Source organism: Petromyzon marinus, chromosome 40 (assembly GCF_048934315.1).
Source record: "Petromyzon marinus isolate PM22_M1 ecotype Great Lakes invasive population chromosome 40, UKy_Petmar_22M1.pri1.0, whole genome shotgun sequence".
NCBI classification, from domain to species: Eukaryota; Metazoa; Chordata; class Hyperoartia; order Petromyzontiformes; family Petromyzontidae; genus Petromyzon; species Petromyzon marinus.
The window spans coordinates 8,909,264-8,933,474 of NC_133706.1; the positions used below are offsets into that span (position 1 = coordinate 8,909,264).

General features: G+C 49.7%; 1 protein-coding gene across 1 annotated transcript in view; it reads left to right on the forward strand.

The window, feature by feature from the left end:
• Positions 1–23,339, forward strand: part of LOC116950601 (sodium/potassium/calcium exchanger 2-like) — a 61,779-nt gene extending 38,440 nt beyond the window's left edge. The window contains exons 5-12 of the mRNA XM_032968506.2: positions 1,400–1,532; positions 3,711–3,764; positions 5,015–5,089; positions 7,216–7,331; positions 8,949–9,149; positions 10,900–10,989; positions 13,825–13,991; positions 14,548–23,339. Of these exons, the coding sequence (XP_032824397.2) occupies positions 1,400–1,532; positions 3,711–3,764; positions 5,015–5,089; positions 7,216–7,331; positions 8,949–9,149; positions 10,900–10,989; positions 13,825–13,991; positions 14,548–14,797 (1,086 nt within the window). The 3' untranslated portion in view covers positions 14,798–23,339. The remainder of the gene's footprint in view (positions 1–1,399; positions 1,533–3,710; positions 3,765–5,014; positions 5,090–7,215; positions 7,332–8,948; positions 9,150–10,899; positions 10,990–13,824; positions 13,992–14,547) is intronic.
• The last annotated feature ends 872 nt before the right edge of the window (positions 23,340–24,211 follow it).

The window sequence follows — 24,211 nt, forward strand, 5'->3', positions numbered from 1 at the left end:
AACGTATAAGTCACCACTTTACAAACGACCAAACATAAAACCGAACCGCTGTCCACGCGTAAATTAAGCCGCACACGCGCACACGCTCACACACAGTGGAAGACGGCTAACATCAGCCGACGGCAGGAGGTGGCACGTGACCAGTCGTGGTCACAGCCATAGGGACAGCTACACTTGACGTGGTGCCCCGGGTGTAAAAATATTTCCCCGGCTCGCCGATTGAAACGGGCTCCACCCGTTTGCGTGTCCCTCTCTCTCTCTGTCTCTCTTACTCTCTCTGTCTCTCTGTCGTCTCTCTTCCAATCTGTTGTCTCTCCTCCTTATGTCTCTCTGTCTGTCTCTCTCCCAATCTGTCATCCCTCTGTCTCTGTCTCTCTGTCTGTCTCTCTCTCCCTCTGTCTCCGTCGTCTCTCTCCCTCTGTCTCTCTGTCGTCTCTCTCCCAAACTGTCGTCTCTCTCCCTCTGTCTCTCTGTCTCTGTATCTCTCCCTCTGTCTCTCTGTCGTCTCTCTCCCAAACTGTCGTCTCTCTCCCTCTGTCTCTCTGTCTCTCTGTCTCTGTATCTCTCCCTCTGTCTCTCTGTTGTCTCTCCCCCAAACTGTCGTCTCTCTCGATCTGTCTCTCTGTCGTCTCTCTCCCAAACTGTCGTCTCTCTCCCCCTGTCCTGTCTCTCTCCCTCCGTCTCTCTGTCGTCTCTCTCCCTCTGTCTGTCATTGTATCTCTCCCTCTGTCTCTCTGTCGTCTCTCTCCCTCTGTCTCTGTATCTCTCCCTCTGTCTCTCTGTCGTCTCTCCCCCAAACTGTCGTCTCTCTCCCTCTGTCTCTCTGTCTCTCTCCCTCTGTCTCTCTGTCTCTGTATCTCTCCCTCTGTCTCTTTGTCGTCCTCTCTCTCAATCTGTCGTCTCTCTCCCCCTGTCTCTGTCTCTCTCCCTCCTTCTCTGTCTCTCTGTCTCTGTCCCTCTGTCTCTCTGCCGTCTCTCTCTCAATCTGTCGTCTCTCTCCCCCTGTCTCTGTCTCTCTCCCTCTGTCTCTCTCCCCCTGTCTCTGTCTCTCTCCCTCTGTCTCTGTTTCTCTCCCTCTTTCTCTCTGTCGTCTCTCTCTCAATCTGTCGTCTCTCTCCCCCTGTCTCTGTCTCTCTCCCTCTGTCTCTGTCTCTCTGTCGTCTCTCTCCCTCTGTCGCTCTGTCTCTGTATCTCTCCCTCTGTCTCTCTGTCGTCTCTCCCCCAAACTGTCGTCTCTCTCGCTCTGTCTCTCTGTCTCTGTCTCTCCCCAATCTGTCGTCTCTCTCCCCCTGTCTCTGTCTCTCTCCCTCTGTCTCTCTGTCCCTCTGTCTCTCTGTCGTCTCTCCTCCCTCCGCCGTCGCCGTCTCTGTCCCTACGCGGTGTCTGCCCTCGTGCCCAGGTCGCGGGTTCCGACCGGGCCACAAAGGCGGTGCGCGGCGTGGGGGAGCGGGCGCCGCCGACTCGCGCGAGCAAGATCATGAGGAACAGCCTCTTCCAGCTCATGATCTACTCGCTGGAGCCGCTGGGCGAAGGTGAGCGACCGATACCGCCACGACGAGATCGCCCCTGTTGTCACCCCCCTCGGTGACGCGGGGATGTTATCTCCCTCGCCTGGTATACGGGAGGTCGTGGGTTCGATCTCAACGCTGGCATCTGTATTTGTGTAGTTTGCGTGTTCTCTCTCTCTCTCAGTTTAACACGTAGGCTTTCGCGACCAATATTATTCATAATAAAGGTTCTTGGGTTAGATCGCGTTTATTTATAAATGTGTCGTAACCCTCCACCACCCGACACGGCCAATCAGCAAAAAAAAGTGTCACGTTGACAAAGACAAATAATTCACTACTTCAGCCCACCGGTGTGTTGAAGAGTTAATCCACATTTACAGTTTGAGTACGACGTTTCGCTGGTAAATACTTCCAGCATCATCGGGCAATTCTCTCTCTGTCTCTCCCGTGGTCACGTGGCTTTTTATCCGGATCCATCCGGTTTTCCCCTCCACATTTAGAATCAATGTGCATTTTAGAGTATTTGGCTGCGATATATTTCCACGTGATGACAAGCCACTTCGGTTGAGCGATCATTTGTGATGGCCAGGTCGCTTCTGAAAAAGAGCTACATGGCTCAGTGGGCCTTGCCCGATAAAGTAGAAATAGTTTCGCGTTTAAATCTTGATTTAAAGCTTTCGTGACTGCAGGAATTCATGACCTTTGGTTCTTTCGGTAAAGTCACGTAGAAAGAGAAAATAATAAATTCAATATTAGCACACGACGTTTCGATTGCAACACAAGCAATCATCATCAGGTGCAAATGAAAGAGAAAACAAACCTAGTGAACTTAGAAATATGATGGAATACAACACAGATAGTCGGTTAACATAACAGTCAACACCCTACCTGGTTGATTTAACGTTCTTCCAAAGATTGCTAAATTTAAGAGAGAGATAAAACACAGAACCGGAGACACATCGACGGGCACATAAGCAGAGAGAGAGAGAGAGATAACACAGAGACACACAGAGATAGTCACGAAAGCACCAAATCAAGTAGGATTTCCTGCTCTTTTTGGGTTCTTCTGGTCAAGTCTCTCTCACCTGAAGACGATTGCTTGTGTTGCGATCGTAACGTCGTGATCTATTATTATTTTATTGACGTGACTTGACCGAAAGACTCAATAGTATATATAGTTTATATTTATTTTTTTATTATGGCACAAAGGTCGCCCCGAGGAGAGGCCTGAAAATTTCATAAGCGCGCAGAACTTTCAATTTTTTTTTCTTCTCGATGTTACCCGATTTCACGAGTCAGAGTTATTTCCTGCTCGAGTGAGCACTGGGGGCCCTGCCCGTGTCCTGTCGACGGCCCTAGCGAGCCAGCGGTTTCTCATTGCTATGGCGGGGAGGGGGGGGAGGGCGAGTCTACTCACAGGACTTCCACTCGTGACTTCCCTACAAAGTGGTACTTTTCATTTTATTGACCCCGGAGGGATGATGGGCTGAATCAACTTCGCCCCCCACCCCACCCAAACCCAACCAGGATTTGAACTCGCAACATTCAACTCGCGAGCTGTTCCCTTCCACCGGCTGAGCCACCCGGACAATTCTACGGATTTGCATGAAACATCAATAGAGACGCACGCTGGGAATTATATTGAGAGACGGAACGAGGAACACGTGGATTAGAGGATGTACGCAGCTTAGAGAGATCACATCGACTGTTATTAAAACGTACAGCAAAATCAAATGTTGTACTGTACGTCTATGCCCCCAGCATCCGTTCTCCCCCCGCACTCTCTCAACCCGGACTGCCCAGCGTGGTGAAGTATGGTCAAATAACCATCAATGACTCACGTGGCCTGGGGATTCCCTCATGCAGCAATTTATCGTTCTCTGCTCCACGTCTTTCTCTCCATGTCGCTCATTGTAAAGTCCAAGCGTGCAATTTCTCTCTGCTTCTTAGCACGCTGATCAGATTTTGCTTCCGTTTTCTGACCCCAGTGTCCACGTTTCCTGGGCTAGAGAGTGTTGGTTTGTGGTTGATGCTTTAGCGTGTTAAGTAATGACCGCAAGGTAGACCCCCTGAGTGATACCGAGCTGTGGCTGAGTATGGGATTAAGTGATCCGTGTGCCCATGTGACCTGGACATGGTCGGTCCCTCCGCCGACAAGGATTCTCAGCGGGATGATTGGAAACTCCGGTGCGTCCTTTTCAGAGATTCACGGAGTCGGATCCAACCAGAAGTTCTACGAAACGATCACAAAAGAAGGTAAGAACGACGGTGAGATGCGGCCACATGCACCGGGAATTGACACTCACCCGGTATGACGATTACACGGCTGCCCTCTCTGTCCAGCAGTGGATTGACAAGAGGACTCGACGTCTTATTCTTTGGGTCTTTCGGTAAAGTCACGTGGGTAGGTTCAAATAATCATCCTGATGACGATCGCTTGTGTTGCGATCGAAACGTCGTAGTTTTTTGTTATTTTCTTTGAACCTACCCACGTGACTTTACCGAAAGACCCAAAGAATATGAATTCCTGCAGTCACGAAAGCGTTAAGTCAAGATTCGACGTTTGCATGTGTGTTGAGCATCTTTCGCAGCACACGTAGGCAACCGCGCTAATCGGTGGTACCGTAAACATCTACGTGGGGATGATAACTGCGCAGCGCTGGGTTTACGATAGTTGGCTGACGACGAAAACTAAAACGTCAACTCACATTCGGCCACGCGCCCCCAGAGTGTAAAGAACGTCTCCTGAGCGCAGGGTCGGCGTGGGGAGCCTGGGGGAGCCGGAGGGAACGGGAGGGAGCGGGCAAAGGGGAAGGGGAGGGAAGGAAGCCAGTGAATGGGGAAATCCGAAGACAGGAGCTGTGGCGTAGTCACGACAATTAGCAGCCCCGGTGTGGTGCGCCATTCGTCACGGTGGGGCACCCAATATTTCATTGGAGCAAATTTCGCGGAAGCCAAACGCGACCGCTCTGATTACCATTAAAATAAAGCGTGGAACGTAAGTGAAAGCATTTTAACATTACAAAACGAATTAAATGGCGTTTTCAATCATGTTTTTGTTTCTTTGACGCTGTTGTTGAAAACAAATCTCATGGTGGTTGTCGACGTGTCCCCCATCTCAGTAGCTTTGGCCACCGAGGGGGTGGGGGGGGGGGCAAGGCACAACCCCCCTGCCCCCCCCCCCGCTCGTTACGCCACTGGGTACGAGGGATGAGAAGGAAAGTTGTGGAGAGATTTGAAAGCGCAGGGGAAAGGGACCGAGGCAGAGTTGACTGGGGGAAGCGAGCTCAGAAACTGTCGCTCTCTGTTGACCCTGAGCTTCGCGGTCGTGTTTGCAGAAGTCTGCTCAACCATTACAAAAAAATGTTCGCTTATCCGCTGCGTCGATCTCAAACTCCTCACCGAGTTTTAGAAGTAGACTTTCAAACGTTCGCAGCAGCAGCAGCAGCGGCGGCGGCGGCGGCGGCTTAGCCATGAACCTGGTGGACGTTGCGTCTCCTTGACAGCTCACCTGCAGGAGCAGCTCTACCAGACGTCCGAAGCGGCGTTCTCCCCCGCACAGACCTGCATGGCCACGGCCGGTACGAGGAGGCACGGCGTCTTCTGCTGCCTCTCCTGTCTCCGTGTGTGCTCGCTCTCTCCTCTCTCTCCTCTCCCCCTCCTCTTTTTCCTCCTCCTCCTCCCCTCTCTACTCCTCCTCTCTCTACTCTCCTCTCTCCTCTTTTCCTCCTCTCTCCTCTCTGCCTCCTCTCTCTCTCACTCTCTCCTCTTCCTCTCTCTTCTCTCCCCCTCTTTCTCCTCTCTCCGCATCCTCTCTCTCCTCTCATCCTCTCTCCTCCCCTCTCTCCTCTCCTCATCCTCTCTCTCCTCTCCCAGCCTTCTCCTCTGTCTTGTAAAGTTGTACATGTTGAGTTTACTCTCCAACACAACGGTGTGCTGAAGCAATAACTAATTGTCCCTTTTTGTTTACTTAGCAAAACTTAATAATTGTCTGTGTCGGGTGGTGGTGAGTTGACGACACATTTATATTTGCTCGATCTAACCCAAAAAAAACCTTTATTGATTTTTGTCGTTTTTGGTGGCGGCTCCATGCTCCACTTCTAGGGGCCTGCGAAAATCCACTTCTGATCTTTTAACGCTCTTCATTTAAATGTCTTGAGATTACTCTTCCAAGACAACAACAGTAGTATTAAGATGGTGAATAATTTTTCTCTATAATAATAATAAAATAAAAAATAGGCTCTACCCTTACCGGCAAGAGAACGGTGTTTAGATGTTCAAACATTAAATAGATACGACTGCTTAACCCAAGCTGCTGTTCATGCTTTAATGTCAGCACTGCCTTTGTGCAAGTTCGCCTTTTGGCGTTCTCTGGTCTAACACCGGTGAGACAAGGCCATATAAAGGCGTATGTCTCTGGTGTAAGACAATCGGTTTCAAGGACACTGCATTTATTATTATCAGAGCCATGTTTGTTTGAAAGTTTTTATAACAAGCACGTGCGGTTAATGCAGACTTTACGTCTTGCTATAGGTGTCTATTTAGTGATTGAACATCTTCAAGGGTAAAGCCTGGCCTTTGTTCTGTGATTCAATTGCTCACGTTTGATTCCCGTGACATTTTTTTTTATAAAATCGGCTGTGTCGGGTGGCGGAGGGGTTTTACTGCGCACTAATTTTGTGCGCGATGACCTCACCCAAGCAGGAACCAATTTAACGAAACGCTTTGGGTGTTCTTTAAACGAGAGACTGGAATGCAATCGCGGTGGCGGTGGCTTCATCGGTCATTTTATTTTTCATGAACAAGACGATCTCTCGTGGGATCTACGCAGCAGCGTTTCCCACGAGGCCAGGTCTGGCGTTGGCCCGTCATCGCTGGGCACGTGCAGCACATTCAGTGTTGCTTCTGCAGTGCAGTTCATTCGAGAGAGGCGGTGGTGCCCACTTACTTGAATTGTGTGGTCTCAGCCAGGATCACCAAACGATTGCAACTGCGACCCCGTTTTTATAATGTGGTTTTGCACTTATTTTGGCCAAAATTCCAGCTTTGATGAACGTAAATATTCGTTCTGTTGTCACGTGGCAAAACGATTCTCTGTAGCAGGGCACGTGTCCAACAAGCTGTGCTCAATTCTTAGCCACGGGTATTGTTTGGTCGGGTGACTGTCAGGTCCACGCTTCGCGATTTCGCTTTGTGCGCCCATTTCTTTTTGGAACGCATCCTCTACCGCGCAGAGCGAGGGACACCTGCAATGTAATCGTCCCACACTTGTAAGCGGCAACTAAATTACACACCTCAGATTCTGTTCTACTACAACGCCACGTGCTTTCATGACGCGAATTGGATATAACGCGATCGAGCGAACGCAGCTACGTCGCGCGAGTAGGAACAAGCGGTCGTGCGGCCGCCTCGGCGTAGCGTCGCACGAGGCGTTGGGATGCTGCTGGATGCTTCTCGACGCTACCGACGCGCCTCGGCCTTTGTCCGGCGTGCGTGCGCATCTCACGCCTTGTCGAGGACTGCGCCCTCACCCCATATTGCAAAATATGTATGACAACGCGATGTTTCCGTTAAGCGGTGTTCTTCAGGAAGGCAACTCCTGCCGCGTCGAAGGAGCACAGACTGCGGCCGGTAATCCGCATTTCGGGTCCGTCGCTCCGGTGATTGGTAATCTGGCTTGCGCTCTGCCCAAAACTTCGGCTGCCAGATGGCTGCAGCGGAGCCCCGGAGGCGACGGCCAAGGCGCTGAAGGACGGGGAGGTGAACGCCGCCGCCGCCGACGACAAGACCAACGGAGGCACCGTCCTGGCCGCTGACGGGCAGGTGCGCTGCCCCTCCTCCTCCTCCTCCTCGGAGAGAGAGTGAGAGAGAGAGAGAGAATGAGAGAGGAGGTGATGGGAGTGAGAGAGAGTGGGGGTGAGCGGCGACCTCAGCTGGAGCATCGCCCACGGCACCGTCACCACCAACGCCTCCCTGGCGCGCTTCACCGATACGTCCCCGGAGTGCCGGTTCTGCGGTAAAGTGGAGACGGTGGCGCACCAATACGTGGAGTGCAAGAGCCTGGACTCGTTGTTCAAGGTCCTGAGAAACATCTTCCTAAGGTTCAGCCTCCACTTCTCCCCGATGGTCCTCATCTTTTGATACTTGAAGGGCGACGGACCCCAACATCTGTAGGGGCTGGTCAACGTGCTTGTCGGCTACGCCAAGCTCGCCATATACAGGGCGAGGAAGGTGGCCCTGGAGGGGAAACGTCCGGCCAGCAGCCTGGGCCATCTTCCGCGCTCTGGTCGGAGCCAGGGTGTGTGTGCTGGAGTTCCGCCATGCGCGGCTGACCCACGCCGTGCCGGCCTTCAAGGAGCAGTGGGCGCTGGAGGAGGCCGTGTGCTCGGTGGCAGATGGACTGCTAGAAAGGCTGCGTGCAGATGCAGCACTTGTCGTAGTTTAATAAAAGAAGAGAGTGAGAGCCAGAGAGAGAGTGAGAGAACAAGAGAGAGAGAGCGCGAGGGAGAGCCACATGGAGTAGGAAGAGAGGGGGGTAGAGAAAGAGGGGGGGCAGAGAGGGGGGTAGAAAGAGAGGGAAAGGGTAAGGAGAGCAGAGCGAGAAATATTTTGTTAAATCTTTCATTTAAAAAGGGGGGGGGGGGGGGTTACATAAAGCAAAGCATTAAAAAAAACGAAATGATGAACGAAGCAAAGTGCCGACTACACCGAGCATCTTCTTGTTTCCTCTGATCGTAAAAAAAAGGAAAAAATAGAGAGTGAGAGAGAGTGAGTGAGAGTGAGAGAGTGAGAGAATGGGAGAGGAGGTGAGAGAGAGAATGAGAGAGGAGGTGAGAGAGAGAATGAGAGAGGAGGTGAGACGGGAGAGAGAGGGAGAGATAGTGAGAGAGAGAGAGTGAGTGAGAGAGGGAAACTTTTTAAACAACTTTTTATTGCCGCCAGCAGCAACAGCACTGGAGGCGATTCCGATACGAAACACACAAAGTCACCAGCAACACAAACAACAAACATGAAAAATCCACGTGCCGTGGCGCTAAGCTGTGAGTCGCCCGAAGGGGCTGATCGCGACGCCGATAGGAAGCGCGCAAGTGCACGTGGCGCGACTGCTGTTGATGATAACGAATGTTCTGGTCCTGCTGTCGCTGATCATGATGCCATGGATAATAATGCTGCTGCCGATGAAGATACCAGTGCCGATGATAATGGTTTTGCTTACTGTAGCTCATGCTGCTGTTGATACTGTGTCCACTACTGATGATGACTATGGCTATCCCGATGATGATGATGATGACGTGTTGATCATTAACGATGACGATGACTGCGACAATGTCGTGATGATGTTTGATAATTGGCCGATTATTGGTGGCGCTGCTGCCGCTGCCGCTGCTGCTGCTGACTTAGGCGATGACGACAGTGACAATCACAGTGGCCATGTCCCAGCAGCCGGCGGCTTCGGAGGTGGGCACCCTGAGTCGCCGCAAGGCGGACGGGGCTCTGGGCGCAGAGGAGGAGGAGGAGGAGGACTCCGAGATTCCCATGAGCCTCAAGTGGCCGTCAACGTGGAGGAAGCGTCTCTCCTATCTCCTCCTGCTGCCCATCGTGCTGCCCCTCTGGGCCACGCTGCCCGACGTCCGCAAGCCGGTGGGGGAACGCGTGCGGTGCGGGGGAGCGGCGGTGGAGCGGTTAGCGCCGCGCTGCGCTACGAACCCGGCGGGCCCGGTTCGATTCCTCGCTCACGGCCAACGCCAACGACGATTGTCTCAACCGGTCCCGGGCCTCCCCTAGGTCGACTCAGCCTCCAATGAGTACCTGGTGTGGTGTGTAAACATCGTCACTGGGGAGACAAAGGCGGTCGGGCGCGGTGCTGGCCACCCACCCCGTCGTGTATCGTTCCGGCCTTCATAGGTGCTCGCTAACAGCACTTGCCCCGACAGTCTGTTACAGGCTACACGGAGGATCTTTGCCTTGTTGTGCATGCCTGTAGAGCGGTGTTCTTCATTGCAAGGCCCGCGGGCCACTGGTGACCCCTGGTGGCCTTTAGTGCGGCCCTCTGACGATACACAAAGAGTGAAAAACACTCCCTCGTCATCACCGTGCTGCTGTCATACCCCCAATGGTTTCAAATGGTGTGGCGTGGCCTTCGCACTGATGATGTCTCATCGGCGAAAGTGGCCCCCCCACTATAAAATTAGTGATGAACACTGCTGTAGAGTCTTGTGGGGAGCGGTGGTGCAGTGCTCAGCGGTCTGCGCTTCAAACCCGGCAAGCCGAGTTCGATTCCAGCTCACGACCATTAACAGTGGCAAATATTTGAACCATTCCTGGGCCTCCCCTCGGTCGACTCGTGTATCTATATACTCAGTGAACCCACTGCGTATCTATATAGATTAACATGTGTGTCTGTGTGTGTGTGTGTTGCCGGTATAGTGGTTGTGTTGCGGTTAGCTACACTATAGCGGTTAGCTACACTAACACTATAACGGCAACTACCCGAGTTCGATTCCCGCTCACGGCCACCACCAGTGACGATTATCTGAACCGGTCATGGGCCTCCCCTAGGTCGACTCAGCCTTAAATTAGTACCTGTTGTGGCGTCTAAACATCAGCACTGTGGAGAGAAAGTCGGCCGGGCGTGGTGCTGGCCACCCACCCCTCTCGTGCGCCGTGTCGGCCTTCATAGGTGCTACTCGCTAACAGCACTTGCCCCAACAGTCTGTTCAGGCTGTAAGGGGGGAGGCAGGAGCGTAACGAGCGTGGGGGCAGTGGGTGGCTTCCTTGCCCGCCCCTCCGAGTTGGGGCCCCCTTAACAAACACCATGAGATTTGTTTTCAAAAACTAGTGTAAAGGAACACAGACGTGTGTAGCGATGTTATTAGGCAAGAGGAGCCGCGATATACAGGGTGCTTCAAAAAAACGTGAACACTTCCGAGAATTAGCAAAAAAAAACGCAAGAAATGTATTGCTGTCTCCGGGCTCTGGAGACCACCTGGAGATGATTCCAGGCCACGTGTTGACAACGATGGCGAACAAGTGGAGGCTCTTTAACTTGCTGAAGCTATTAACGTACATTTATTATCACGTTACAGTGTACTTTCTGTTCTTTTTCCATTAACGATAGTCCCACCTAAGTGCTAACATGTTTTTGAAGCACCCTGCCAAATAGCCTCGGTGCCACCGTGCGAGACGAAACGAATATTGAGGCCCCCACCTGACCGATTGCCGCACCGCCTGAGCTGATAATTTCGTCGCTAGACCACTGAGGGGAGTGGGCTGATCGTGGCGGTGGTGGTGGTGGTGTTGTTGTTGTGGTTTAGTGTTTATTATCCCGCGTGGACAGCGAGGTGTGCCGACCACGGCGTCTCCCCCCCCTCCCCCCCCCTGTGCGATTCAGGAAGCCAAAAAGTTCTTCATCATCGCCTTCTTTGGATCCATCCTCTGGATCGCCATGTTCTCCTACCTGATGGTGTGGTGGGCCCACCAGGTGAGCAACCCGTGACGTCGCAGGCAGCGTGACACACTCTGCACACTCTGCTGATGGACGTGCGGTCGTGCGTCTATTTATTTAACTTATTCCCCCTCCGTGTGCCCAGTCACGTTTCCGCTCCTTCTCCCTCCACTGGAATAAACTCCCGCTCCACATCAAACACGCAACTTCACTAACACCATCTTTAGTGCCTCCCTTAAGACTTTTTTTTCAATAGCGTATCCCTCTACTTGTTGCTGTTCTCGTCCTGAAAACCTTCACCATCCTTACCCCTTCTGAACCTCATCCCCCTTCCTTCCATACCTTCCCGTGCCCAACACTCAAACCGCATCCCTCCCCCCCCCCCCCCCACCATCAGCCAATAACTAATGTACATATTTTGTTATTCTTGTACGGCGCTTTGACAAAAGCCTTGACAAAAGCGCTCTATAAAATCCTTGATAAGATAAAATTCATTCTATTTCTCCGTCCGTGCATTTTTCACTTAGTTCCATTGCATTACAATTTACCTTACGGCAGGGGTGGGGGAACGTCCGGCCCGCGGGCCGTGTAAGGCCCCGCGGAGTCATTTGGGTCTCTGGCCCTGCCAAGGCAACCGCAGGCGGGACTCGAAATTCAATAAATCTAGGAGCAAACCTGGAAAAGCAGCTGCGAGTAGCAGCAACATCATCAATACCGGCTAACATCATCACACGCCTCGCCAAAGGGAAGCAGGTCCAGCCATCGCATTATGGGTGAGTTAATTACATGTTTGACCAAATGTAACCGGCTAATTTTTAAGTTGATCACTTTTCTATGGCCCGCGAATGATGCTACAAATATCCAAATGGCGCTTGGCAGAAAAAAAAGGTTCCCCACCCCTGCCTTACGGAGTGGAGGCATAGCACAGGTGGCCGAGACACTCAAGTGGTACTGCTGGGATCCTCAGTTTAAATATGGACTTCAGCCACCTTAGCGATTTAACCGAGTTCTCAAGTGTAGTCGTGTATGGATGTTGAACTTCTTTGGCACCGTACGTCGCCAAAACCCTGATAATTGGAGGCGTGCGGCTGGCCACGCTACTGCATTAAATAATGTTCCCCCAGCCATCCGTACTGTCGACAACCCTGCCCTCTGTTAAATTTCAAGCTGTAGAGTTTAGATTTGTCCCTGCCTCTGACTGACTCCCCCCCCCCCCCTGGGATTTTTTTTCTCTCCATACATTAAATATGCCCACTCTTTCTCTACAGTGGACAATTTCGTCTTGAGATGAAGTGGAATTTCATCATCATCATCATCACGGTCCATGGGTAGATAGCCCCGTAGGTGTCCACTGCACATTCGTCATTTGTTTCCACTTTCCTCTGCCTTGTGCCAATACGCTCAGGCAGTGGCGTGCGTCTTTCTGGCACCGATCTCCCGTGTCGCCGTCAAAGCATTCTCGATGAGGCCTTTCTTCTCTTTAAGATTCTTTCCATTTTTTCCAAACAACACACTTTACATTTTCCTGTTGTCCATCCTCCATATGTGTCCAAATAGTTGCAGGTCTAATTTTAGAAGCTGTGTTAAACCCACATCGTATTGTTTTGCCCTGGTGCTGCATTGCTTTAGCCAGGGATGTCTGGGTCAGCGACCCGGCACACCACATCAAGTATATACCTCGCGCTATGGATGTGGTGAATACTGGTCACATGCCACCTGCTCCTGTCTGTACCAGTGACCAGGCAAATATTCAGCGATAAATTAATTCCTGGATAGATGTAAATTATTCGCGTAAGGAATCCATATTTGTAAAAATTTGATATATAAATTGTATTAAATTGGTTCACGTGACCGCTGCAGCTACTAGAGGCCGCTATAGTCACCAGAATAACATTTTTTAAAATATATTTTCGAATCACATACGAGACCCTGAATGGTAACAATTTATCACATCATCAGGGAAGCCATTCCTTCGAGACCGAGCCCGTTGGGTTTGTTCATTGATTAATGATCTGTGCCAAGTGTAATGCAAATGGGGTGGAGGTGTCAGGTACTTTATTAATGATTAATTGCTCATTTTAAAGGGACTAAATATTAATTTAAGCACCTTTTATATATATATAAAAAAAACTAAATTAATGAAATGTAGGTTTTCTAGCCGTTGTGAATTTTGAGGTGTTCTGAATTCACAAATGTCTGATTCGCCAAACCCACGACAATTACAACCACGGCATTAATTTTTGGCGACTCCGTCCCACCGCGCACATAAACGTCGCGACCTGCCTGGCGCAGGTCATTCTGTTGTCTTGTCGTCCTCGCTGCGATTTGACGAATGCGCAGGAGAAACAAAACTTTCAAACTTTCATTAGCACATCGTGTAGAGCTCGTCGAGAAAAATAGATTTCCGTATCGCTCGCCTTCAACAGACATAAAATGACATCGCAACGCAGTTTATGCGAGAGCTGGGGTCTTCTGGGATCCCGGGGTCCCGCCATAAGGTTCATATTCAGTTTGGCTTAGAGGTCAGGGGTCAGAACCCAGCACTGCTGAGATCCTGGGTTTGAATTTGAGTTCCCACTGCTAATGCGTGTGTCTCTAACCTTCTGTCTCACCATGTCTCCCCGTGTATCCCCATGCCTCCCGGTTTCTCTCTGCATCTTTCCATGTCTCCCTGTGTCTCCCCATGTCTCTCCCTGTCACCCCATGTCTCTCCCTCCTTGTGTATCACCGTGCCTCCACATGTCTCCCCACGTTTCTGCACTCCGCGTGTCTCATGTTCCCAAATGTCTTCCCATGTCCCCCCCCCCCACCACCCATGTCTCGTTGTGTCTACCCACGTCGCCACCCCCACCCCCTTGCTGCTGTGACCAGGTCGGTGAGACAATTGGCATCACGGAGGAGATCATGGGGCTGACGATCCTGGCTGCGGGGACGTCCATCCCTGACCTCATCACCAGCGTGATCGTCGCTCGCAAGGGCCTGGGGGACATGGCAGTGTCCAGCTCGGTCGGTAGCAACATCTTCGACATCACCGTCGGGTGAGGCCAATTACCATCATCATCATCATCATTGTCGTCGTCATTACCATCATCAGCATCATCATCATCGTCGTACTGCTGCGTAATATAATCGCTGACCCTAATTCACGAGGTAAGATGCCGATTTCTTTCGTACTATTTTACCACAGATTGATTTTCAAAGTCGATCACTGCCGCTTTATCAAGTTTATAAAAATTAAAATTGCGCACGATAAAAAAAGTGTTTGTACATCGTCAACCCTACCGCTACCGTCTCATGGACAGACGTCTTTGTTTTGTACATCGCCAACCCTACCGCTACCGTCTCATGGACAGACGTCTTTGTTTTGTACATCGCCAACCCTACCGCTACCGTCTCATGGACAGACGTCTTTGTTTCTCGGTCATTCCGCTTATAACTCGAGAACAGAAAGTCACGCGGCGACGAGCAAACACGATCAAAATTAGCAACAACATCAAAACACATGTTTCCTTTTCCAAAACGTGCACGCGTGTGCGTGTCTGCGTGCACAAACCCACGCCCCCCCCCGCCCCCCCCCCTCCGTGCCTCCCACAGCCTTCCCCTGCCGTGGCTCCTCTTTTCGATGATCAACGGGCTGGCGCCCGTCACCGTCAGCAGCAACGGCCTCTTCTGCGCCATCCTGCTGCTCTTCATGATGCTGGTGCTGGTCATCGGCACCATCGCCGCGTGCCGCTGGCGCATGAGCAAGCTGCTCGGCCTCTCCATGTTCCTGCTCTACTTCGTCTTCCTGGTGCTCAGCGTCCTGCTCGAGTTGCAGGTCCTGTCCTGCCCCATCACCATTTGACGACGTCCCCACCTCCCCCCCCGCCCCCCCCAACTCACGCCGCCGCCGCTGCCGCTACCTCCGGTGGAATCGGTCGTGGATCGGATTCACCGCTGCACGCTCGTCGCGGAGACGGTGGTGGCGGCTGCGGACTGACACCCACGCAGGGACCATCAACCCCCCCCCACCCCCACCACCCCCTCCGGGCAACGTGACGACGTCGCACGTAACTACGGCGGCGTCGTGGGGAGCGATGTCATTGCTTTGGCCAGGAAGGTTTATCCATCTAGATGATGTGACGATGTCATCGCGGAGCGCGGGGCGTCCCCCACCCCTTTTCCTCATCGGGCCCTCGGTTGTTGCGCAAGGTGGCCCCCATGGCCGGCCCGTCCATGGGTGGCGGTGTCGTCACCGGTTCTGAAGGTGTGCCGTCGGGTGACAGCGGAGTGGGCCAGGCTGGGGTTAAAGGCCGTCGCGGTGGCGAGATGTTAACTACCTCGCCTGGTATGCAGAAGGTTCGTAGGTTCGATCCCGACCCTGACGCCTGCTGTATATTTGGAGTTTGAATGTCCTCCCCGTGGTCGTGCGGATTTTTCCCCCCCAAAATGTTTTAATGAACATCACGCATTTAGAGTATTTGGCTGCTATAAATTTCCACATGATAAGCCACTTCGTTTGGGAATCATTTGTGACCAGGTGGCTTCTGAAAAAAGAGCAATATAGCAGAGTGGGCCTTACCTGCTCAAATAAATTGTTTAGTAAAGATGCAGTGTCAACTGTACTTAACGATAACAATCTTAGGGTTTTTTTTTGTTTGGGGGGGGGGGTGCTGGGGTATTCCATTATTAAAGTAATCGATGAGTCTGCCGATTACCATTTGGGTTACTTGACTTAATCACGGAGATGCACTGCTCTGCGCGAGATCTGAATACGCACTTTGTCTCGTTGATGCCGATAGCTCGATCGGGGATTGAATGGGATAAAGAAGATTAAAAATCATCCCGGGAACCCAATTCAAATCGATCTGACAGAGGCTGCCAGTGACAGCTACACACATGGGGGATACCCCCACCTGACCATGGGGGTGTCCCCCATTCCAGTCCTCGCGAAACCCGGCACCACAGTCTGGCGTCCGTATTTGCAAACACTTTCCAACCGTTCAAGTACAAATGAAGCCACTGCATGGCTGCACGAACCTGATGATTGGTAGACAGGTCTCGCACGGTGTAACAGAGCGCTCGTCCAAATTAAGATCAGGATCTCCGTTTATTTCGGGTCGGCACAAAATCGTGAATCTGTTGGGTGCCTGAAGGAGCCTTTTGTTAAACGTGTCCCGCAGAGCCGTGAAGATTGTTGGTTCTAATTAAGATAAGGAGATTTTTTTTTCCGGCTAACATTCGCTTGGGCATTCAACAATAAGTCCAGGAGAGTAGCAAGAATGTCCATGGCATCCGGGGAAGAGGCTACGATAGCATGAGGGCCTCGTTGTTAACCCTATGGCCTATGTGGCCACGGCAAAGCCTGGACCGACATTCAGGCCACTCCAGGACTCGGTGGTGACTTGGTGCATAGCCGCGGTGTGTGGCTGTGTGCGCGTTGTTCTGTATGTGGTATGTAACAGAAACACAGTGGTTATAAGCTGTAAGCGCTAGGCGTGTAAAGATTAACCCAACGCCTCCACTTCGCCCAGCGATTCCCCCCCCCCCTGAATTATCACGAATCAGCGTCGCGAATTCATTCGAGGATTGACTTCTTGTTTGCCTAATTTTGGAAAACTCGTGAGGGTTAATTGCCGTTTATTTTGTCTTTTATGTGCAGTTCTGTGCGCTCCATTCTCTAATTGCGAATCATTCTTATTTGCAAATAATTAGAATCCAACTTTCAATGAACGGTAAACCCATTTCATAGGTTCTTACACACGTATCGTGGGCGTAAGAATTAATTGCGGTCAATTAATTACGGCATGCATGCCTGATGTAGACACATTGCACAGATTTATTGTAAAAAAAAATTAATTACTAGAGTTTTGTTTTTACCGTGGCATCTCAGTGTCTCACACAACCGCAAACTTCACCGAGACGATCTTCCTCCGTCATTATATCCTGGGATACCTTTGGTATCGTTCAACCTCTGAGTTCTCATTGGCCCCTCGGTGAGACTGACCTCATCCACTCGAGTCGACTTTTGAGCGCAACCCAAAGCCGAACTCGAGTTTTGAGGGGGAGCGACTTAGGCACGTCTTTTTGCTTTGCTTTCCGTGATTTCCCAAGAGGCTCGTCGCTGCTGTCGCACGAGCCGGGGCTGCTGCTTTTTCGAGAAGCGAGGCTTCGTGCGAACGTGGCGAATGGTTTTAGTTTTTTTTTACTTATCAAGAGAAAAAAGGCTCGCGAGCGCCAGCGGTCGCGGAGGCGTCGCTGACACAGTAGAAGCCCTCCTCCTCCTCCTCTTAACGACGGTAATCGGTTCCACGAAGCCGGTCGTTAAGTGATTTGGCCGTTAAGCGAGTATAGGAAATACACGTTAAAGGCTTAATTCGTTCTGACACCATCGAAAGTTACCCCTTTTTCAGCCAAAAAAACTTTTAGAATATTTCAAAAATGTATATTAATACGTGAAGATACCGACAACATCATAAACACGTAATATTAAAAGAAACGTGGTTAATCAATACATTAATTAATATTTGCTGTACCTACAGCAGCTCGCCGTTAAAAGGGGGATGGTCGGTAAGTGAACGCTTTGGGCTCTATGGAGGCACTACACTACCATACACTACACTATACACTACTATACACTACACTTTGCACTACTATACACTACACTACTATACACTACACTATACACTACACTACTATACACCACACTACTATACACTACACTATACACTACACTACTATACACCACACTACTATACACTACACTACTATACACTACTCTATACACTACACTACTATACACTACACTATACACTACACTATACACTACACTATACACTACACTACTATACACTACACTGTACACTACTATACACTACACTACTATACACTACACTACTATACACTACTATACACTACACTACTATACACTACACAATACACTACAATACACTATACACTACTATACACTACTATACACGACACTATACACTACTATACACTACACTATACACTACTATACACTACACTATACACTACTATACACTATTATACACTACACTACTATACACTATACACTACTATACACTACTATACACTACACTACTATACACTACTATACACTACACTATACACTACACTGCTATACACTACACTATACACTACACTACTATACACTATACACTACTATACACTACACTCTACTGTACACTACACATTGGCCTCTAAGGAGGCCCATCGTTCAGCGATTAGTCGTTAACACGGGTGGTCGTTCAGAGGGGTTCTACCATACAATTAACATTTCGACGGGAAGTTGACATATTTCTGCCACGTACAAGCAATCGATCGTCACGACGTATTTTTTGCGATGCATTTACACTGGGCCTGAATTCTCAGGTGAAGGATGCAGGCCAACAACCCCTGAAGTGAAATTCGGTCCTAGGGATTCGTCCTTCAGCCAGACACGGTGACCAACTTGCGTTGTGCGGTCACTTTAAAACCTCAGTACGTCCTGAAGAAGGCCAGTTGCCTGAAACATTGAGATACTACTTTCATCCCAGCGACAGCGCGAGTTAAACTACCCCCATAATTTGTATTAGTCCGGTATGCATTGCATAAGTTCACCAAAGCGGCTCACATATATATACACACGCACCTGCACACGTAATCAGTATTTATGTATAAAACGAGATTTAGCGCTTTAGCCAAGTGATAATTAATAAATGAAGCCAGAAATAAATAATGAACCCGTATTTATACTGTTAATGCAGCACGCGTGCACATGTGCTGCGTAAATACAATATTTATACGATTTTGTTTAGCGTTGAAAAATGTCAACACTTTTAATAAAATATCACCGTCCACAGAGCCGAGAACCCCTCCTACCCCCTCTGCTCTATTTGACAGGGGGCAGCGGCCTGTCCGGTGTTCATCAGCTGATTTATTCGTGCAAAAATATACATCAATATATACACACACATACATTATATAAAAGTAATTTATTGGATGAAAACGTTGTAAAAAGTATTTAATGATTCAGTAGGGTCAATAACCAATGACTTTAAATTAGTCTTCCATTTTAAAAGTGTACTTGATTGTGTGTCGTCGACAGAATAACTTGCTGAGGAAACGTTACGGTACGGCGTCACGCATCCGACTCCCGCCTAGCGCAGACATGTGAACATGTATATACAACGACAGTTAACGCCACCGCGCTCAAATCGGTTAGTGGACAAAGAAGTAAGAAAACGTTGGTTGACCGTGCTTTTTAGAAGTGGGCGAATGTGCGCGGGGTCACGGACGCATGGCCGCGGATTTTTGCTGCGCAAGGTATGGATTTGTGAACGTCTACAGGGAATGGCATTTGCAGCGTGCAACGGATGCCGCAATGGGATTGCGCGGTTTAAATTGGGTCAGGGCGGTTATGTTGATGGTCGGATATGCGACGTTATACCGCGTATACAGCTTATACAATTTTGTAAAAAAAAAGACTGTATATGAAAGCATATTTACATTTGCAAGACTATTTTTTTTTTGGGGGGGGGGGGGGGTTTATTTTCTAACATTCTTCTGAGCCAGTAAACCATTAGGAGGGTTATAGGCACGATTGCCACATTAGTTAAAGTTGCGTTTGGAGAATTTTCAAAGCGCATAGCCCATTGGCCCATTTGTTGTGGCGTCTCGTGGGCTCATTGGTGCATGCCCCATTGGCCCATTTGTTGTGGCGTCTCGTGGGCTGATTGGTGCATGCCCCATTGGCCCATTTGTTGTGGTGTCTCGTGGGCTGATTGGTGCATGCCCCATTGGCCCATTTGTTGTGGCGTCTCGTGGGCTCATTGGTGCATGCCCCATTGGCCCATTTGTTGTGGCGTCTCGTGGGCTGATTGGTGCATGCCCCATTGGCCCATTTGTTGTGACGTCTCGTGGGCTGATTGGCGCATGCCCCATTGGCCCATTTGTTGTGACGTCTCGTGGGCTGATTGGCGCATGCCCCATTGGCCCATTTGTTGTGACGTCTCGTGGGCTGATTGGCGCATGCCCCATTGGCCCATTTGTTGTGGTGTCTCGTGGGCTCATTGGTGCATGCCCCATTGGCCCATTTGTTGTGGCGTCTCGTGGGCTGATTGGCGCATGTTCCATTGGCCCATTTTTTGTGGCGTTTAGGTTGGTGATTGGCTACCAGTGGGGTGCAGTTTGAATTTCTAACGACAGTTGGCAGTCAATCAGCTTCCTGTTACTCAACGGACATTTCATGAATGAGCCAATGGCAGCAGTCCGCAGATGCAGCCAAATAATCTGTATGGAATACGAGAGTGATATTTGTGTGGGTGTACATTTTTATTTGAATCAAATCCCAGAAATAAGACGTATTATTCTTTTATTTGTACGAGTGAAGAAGATGCAATATAATGCACTAAACTGTTTAATGTTTTACTAATTACCAGTATTGCAGAGGCCAGTTTTTATCAACATATGTTTGTGATTGGTTATACCGTACCACTGTTTTTTGCATTGCCATTGTTGTGGGGTGGGTGGGTGGGGGAGTATCTGTTTTTTTTTAATGCAACTTTTTTGCCAAATAGTAACACAAGTAATACGATGTCTGCCGTGGTGTGATAGCAATCGCACACCGGGACTCGCAATTGAAAGGTCGTCGGTTCGATCTCCTGGCGCGGCGGTTGAAACTGTCCCCCCCCTCTCCTCCTCCGCCTCCCCCCCCCCCCGCACCTCTCCCTCTATCCACCCAGCGGTACAGAACAACTGGGTTCGTCACAAAGTGAATACCATCGGCAGGTCGAGCGTGTGGTTTGGGTTTGGGGTAGGGGGGTTAAGTGTGGCGTGAGCGAGAATCCATCAGGGCTGCACCTATTCCCCTCTGAATATTACATGTCAATTGAAAGATGGGTTCTGTTGGGAATTATAATTATGCAAGGCGAGAGTTACTTGGGGGGGTATTTTATTTATCTCCATCACAACCACCATGGTTTGTGAGTGCACGATACAACTCTGGGCGAAGGAGTCAGTCACTCTCGCTGTCTCTCTCTCACTTCGTTGCAATCGTAACTGTACCGGTCTCTAAATTTTTTGACCAAAGACTCTTTTTTTAAATATTTTCTCTCGTCGTTGTGAGCGGAGACGTTGTACGTGACAGCGATCGCGGTGTGTCGATGTCCACGCGTCCCATTCCTGCTCAACCGCGACTCTCACAAGACTCTCTCTTCTCTCTTTTGGAAAATCCAATTTGCGAGATGCTCTGCTGTGTCATGTGTTTGTGTGGTAGGGGTGGTGGGGGAGAAAATCCACCAGGAGCATTGACACTTAACTACAGGTGCCCCCCCCCCCTTCGCACCATTAGGTTTTTTTACATCCGCATTTTCATCTGACGGTGACTTCGCAGCAGTAGCGGAACTAGCATGGGGTGCAGGGGGTACCTTTCCCCCACCCCCGTGGCCAAAGCTGTGAGTTGGGGGAGGCCTCCCTTAACAACCACCATGAGATATGTTTGTCAACAACAGTGTAAAAATAACACAGACATTTAAATCGCGGTTTAAGTCTATTTATTTTCATGAAAATGTGGTCATTTTTACGTTCCACGTTTTCGTTTTAATTTAATTAGAGCAGCAATTGGCGAAGGCATTGCGCATAGACTTTGGAGCATAGTACGGTACAACACATAGTCCTGCAGCGGTCAGCAACATCTGTTTAATGCGTGGTGTTTGTGCGCAGCTGTACACGGTGGTCGCCCATCCAAGCATTGTCCAGGCTCCAACCTGCTTAGCTTCGGAGATCTGACGAGGTTGGGAGAATTCGGGGTGATTTGGTCATCGGCCATCATTCACGTGGCAAGCGTTGCCCGGTGGCAGTTTTGTCCACGGAGATCCCTCCTAATATGACATAAATCATTTGGTGATACTGCATGCATTGGCAACGGTGCACAAATAACAAAAGCCCCACACTTTCGTTTTTACACCGTGGCCCTAAAATTACACCGTGGCCCTAAAAGGAAAAGTATACAATCGTTCAATGAAACTCCCTGCAGCTGTTCTACCCACGATGCAACGCGCCACTAAAATTGTATAATTAAACTTTTAATACAAATGAGTTTATTTAGTTGTTACGTATTTGATTACCGAAGAGTGTGCCTCTTACTCGTAGCTAACTATTAATTTGCCAATTTAAAGGCTTGTTCATCTGGGAACCATTTAAACATCTGAATTCTCACCATGGTCCCCATGGCGTTAAAATCGTAGTCTCCGACTCTTATTGTCCACTCCATCTCTTCTGGCCTCTCGATCATCTTTACAGAATGACGAAGTACCGTTGGCCGCGTCACCTATCGCATCCTTTTATCCCTTTAAAGGCCGTGGTGCTAAATCGACTAATGTTCTAAGTTTTTTTGTTGTTGCTTACATGACAACAGGAGAGCGCGCGCAACGCGTGCGCATATTTTTGGCAACGCATTTTGGCCGGGATCAACCAAATCATTCGCAAAAAAAAAACCCGAGCACAGAGAGAGAGAGAGAGAAAGCCGAGAGAGAGAAAGCCGAGAGCGCACCACCGGCATGCGAAACCAGTGACCTACTTTGTGCGGCGCCCTTCGGGTCTCAACATTTTATTCGGCGCTATTGCCCGTTTCATAATTACAAAGTCCCTCCGGCACGTGTGCTCTTTTATCAGCGGGGTTCCGAGCCTACGAGCGTGACGAGAGCCACACAGCGGGGTGGGAGGTGGGGGGAGGGGGGCCGCCTCTCCCCTCGAGTGAAGAGGGAGAGGAGGGAAAGATCTCCTGCCAAAAGAAACGAAAAATGTGCGATTCGGAAACAGTTACGGTCGGTTCTGTGAAGAAGAAGAAGAAGGCGCACGTGGTGCGTCGCCGTGTCACAGTTGACTGCTGCCCTGCCCCGTCGTCGTATAATGCTGCGCGCGAGTTTGTGTTTGTTTGTTTTGCCGTGTAACGTGTGGCCGTCGGGAAAGAAAAAAAAATAACAATCCTTAATCTGCTATGCCTCGCGCGTGAAGAAACGAATATAAATGTATACGAAAAAAAAGCGAATGATATTCACAATGTATCTTAGCCGGTCGTCGTGATTTGTAAATAGGTTTGCCTGTTCATGCTGCATTCTGGACAACGCATTTGGGTTATTGAGCATTACAGTGTCTCTGTTTTAGTTCGGTGTGCTGACGCCCCGACGTTGCCCCCGAAGCTTTGTTAGAGAGCCCACGATACCCCTGGGCCTCGATGTGACTCTTTCGAGATCTGTGGCTCATCGAGTGACGCGTTGTGTATGTTCCACAGCATCAAAACTCATTCCCCGCTGTATACAACTTGTCGTCGCCACATCAGCAAGCAGCAGCGACCTCCGTTTGAAGTCTTTGATTTACGTCTGATACAGGTTTTGTTTATTCAACCGCACGGTCGTGTGTTTTTTTTGTGTCCGTGTTTTTTGTTGTTGTTGTTGTTGTTCACTTTATTCCGTTGCATTACATCTTACCCCACAAGGTGGACGCATGGTTCAGGAGTCCGAAACGCTCAAGCAGAAAACTGCTGGGATCATCGGTTTAAATCTGGATTTCAGCGGCCTGCGATTTAACCGATGTCTCAAGTGTAGTTGTGTATGTATGTTGAACTTCTCACGCACCGTACGTAGCCAACCGAGGTATGCGGAGGTGCAAGGGAAGGACAACAAACTAAACACAAAAAAGCAGTTCTAAAGAAATTCGCTTTCAATCTATATGATGTTTTCAAAGTACACAGCTCCAGTGGCTTCCGAATATCGGAAGGAAGAGCATTCCAGACGGCCGCAGAAACGCATCTGAAAGCGCGCAATGCAGTGGCTGTCCTGAGTTAGTTGATGGTGACTGCTCAATAACCATCGCATTACATTTGGGTTTGCACTTAATGTGGCATCTTTCAGCTCTTTGATTTCAGTTTGGTTGACTTGCTACACGCAATCTTTAGCAGGTCACATACAACATGTCCCCTTAGATGGGTTAACAGACCAATCGAAATTGTTGGACCACAGTGTTGGTGCCCTGCTCACTTGAATAAGAATTGTCTTTTGTTTAAAAAAAAATAGTTTATCTCAAAATGTCTCATTGACCAACTGAGTATCCATGAAACGAGCTTTCGACTCTGCTTAATGGTTCTAAGCGAGTCATTTTTCACATTTCTATGACACGAGACCATGTCACCCATAGGACAGCTACTGTTGATATCCCACCAAGTGGCACAGCCTCACCAGCTGGTACTCATTATCCTAATCCCAGTGGGATGATGATA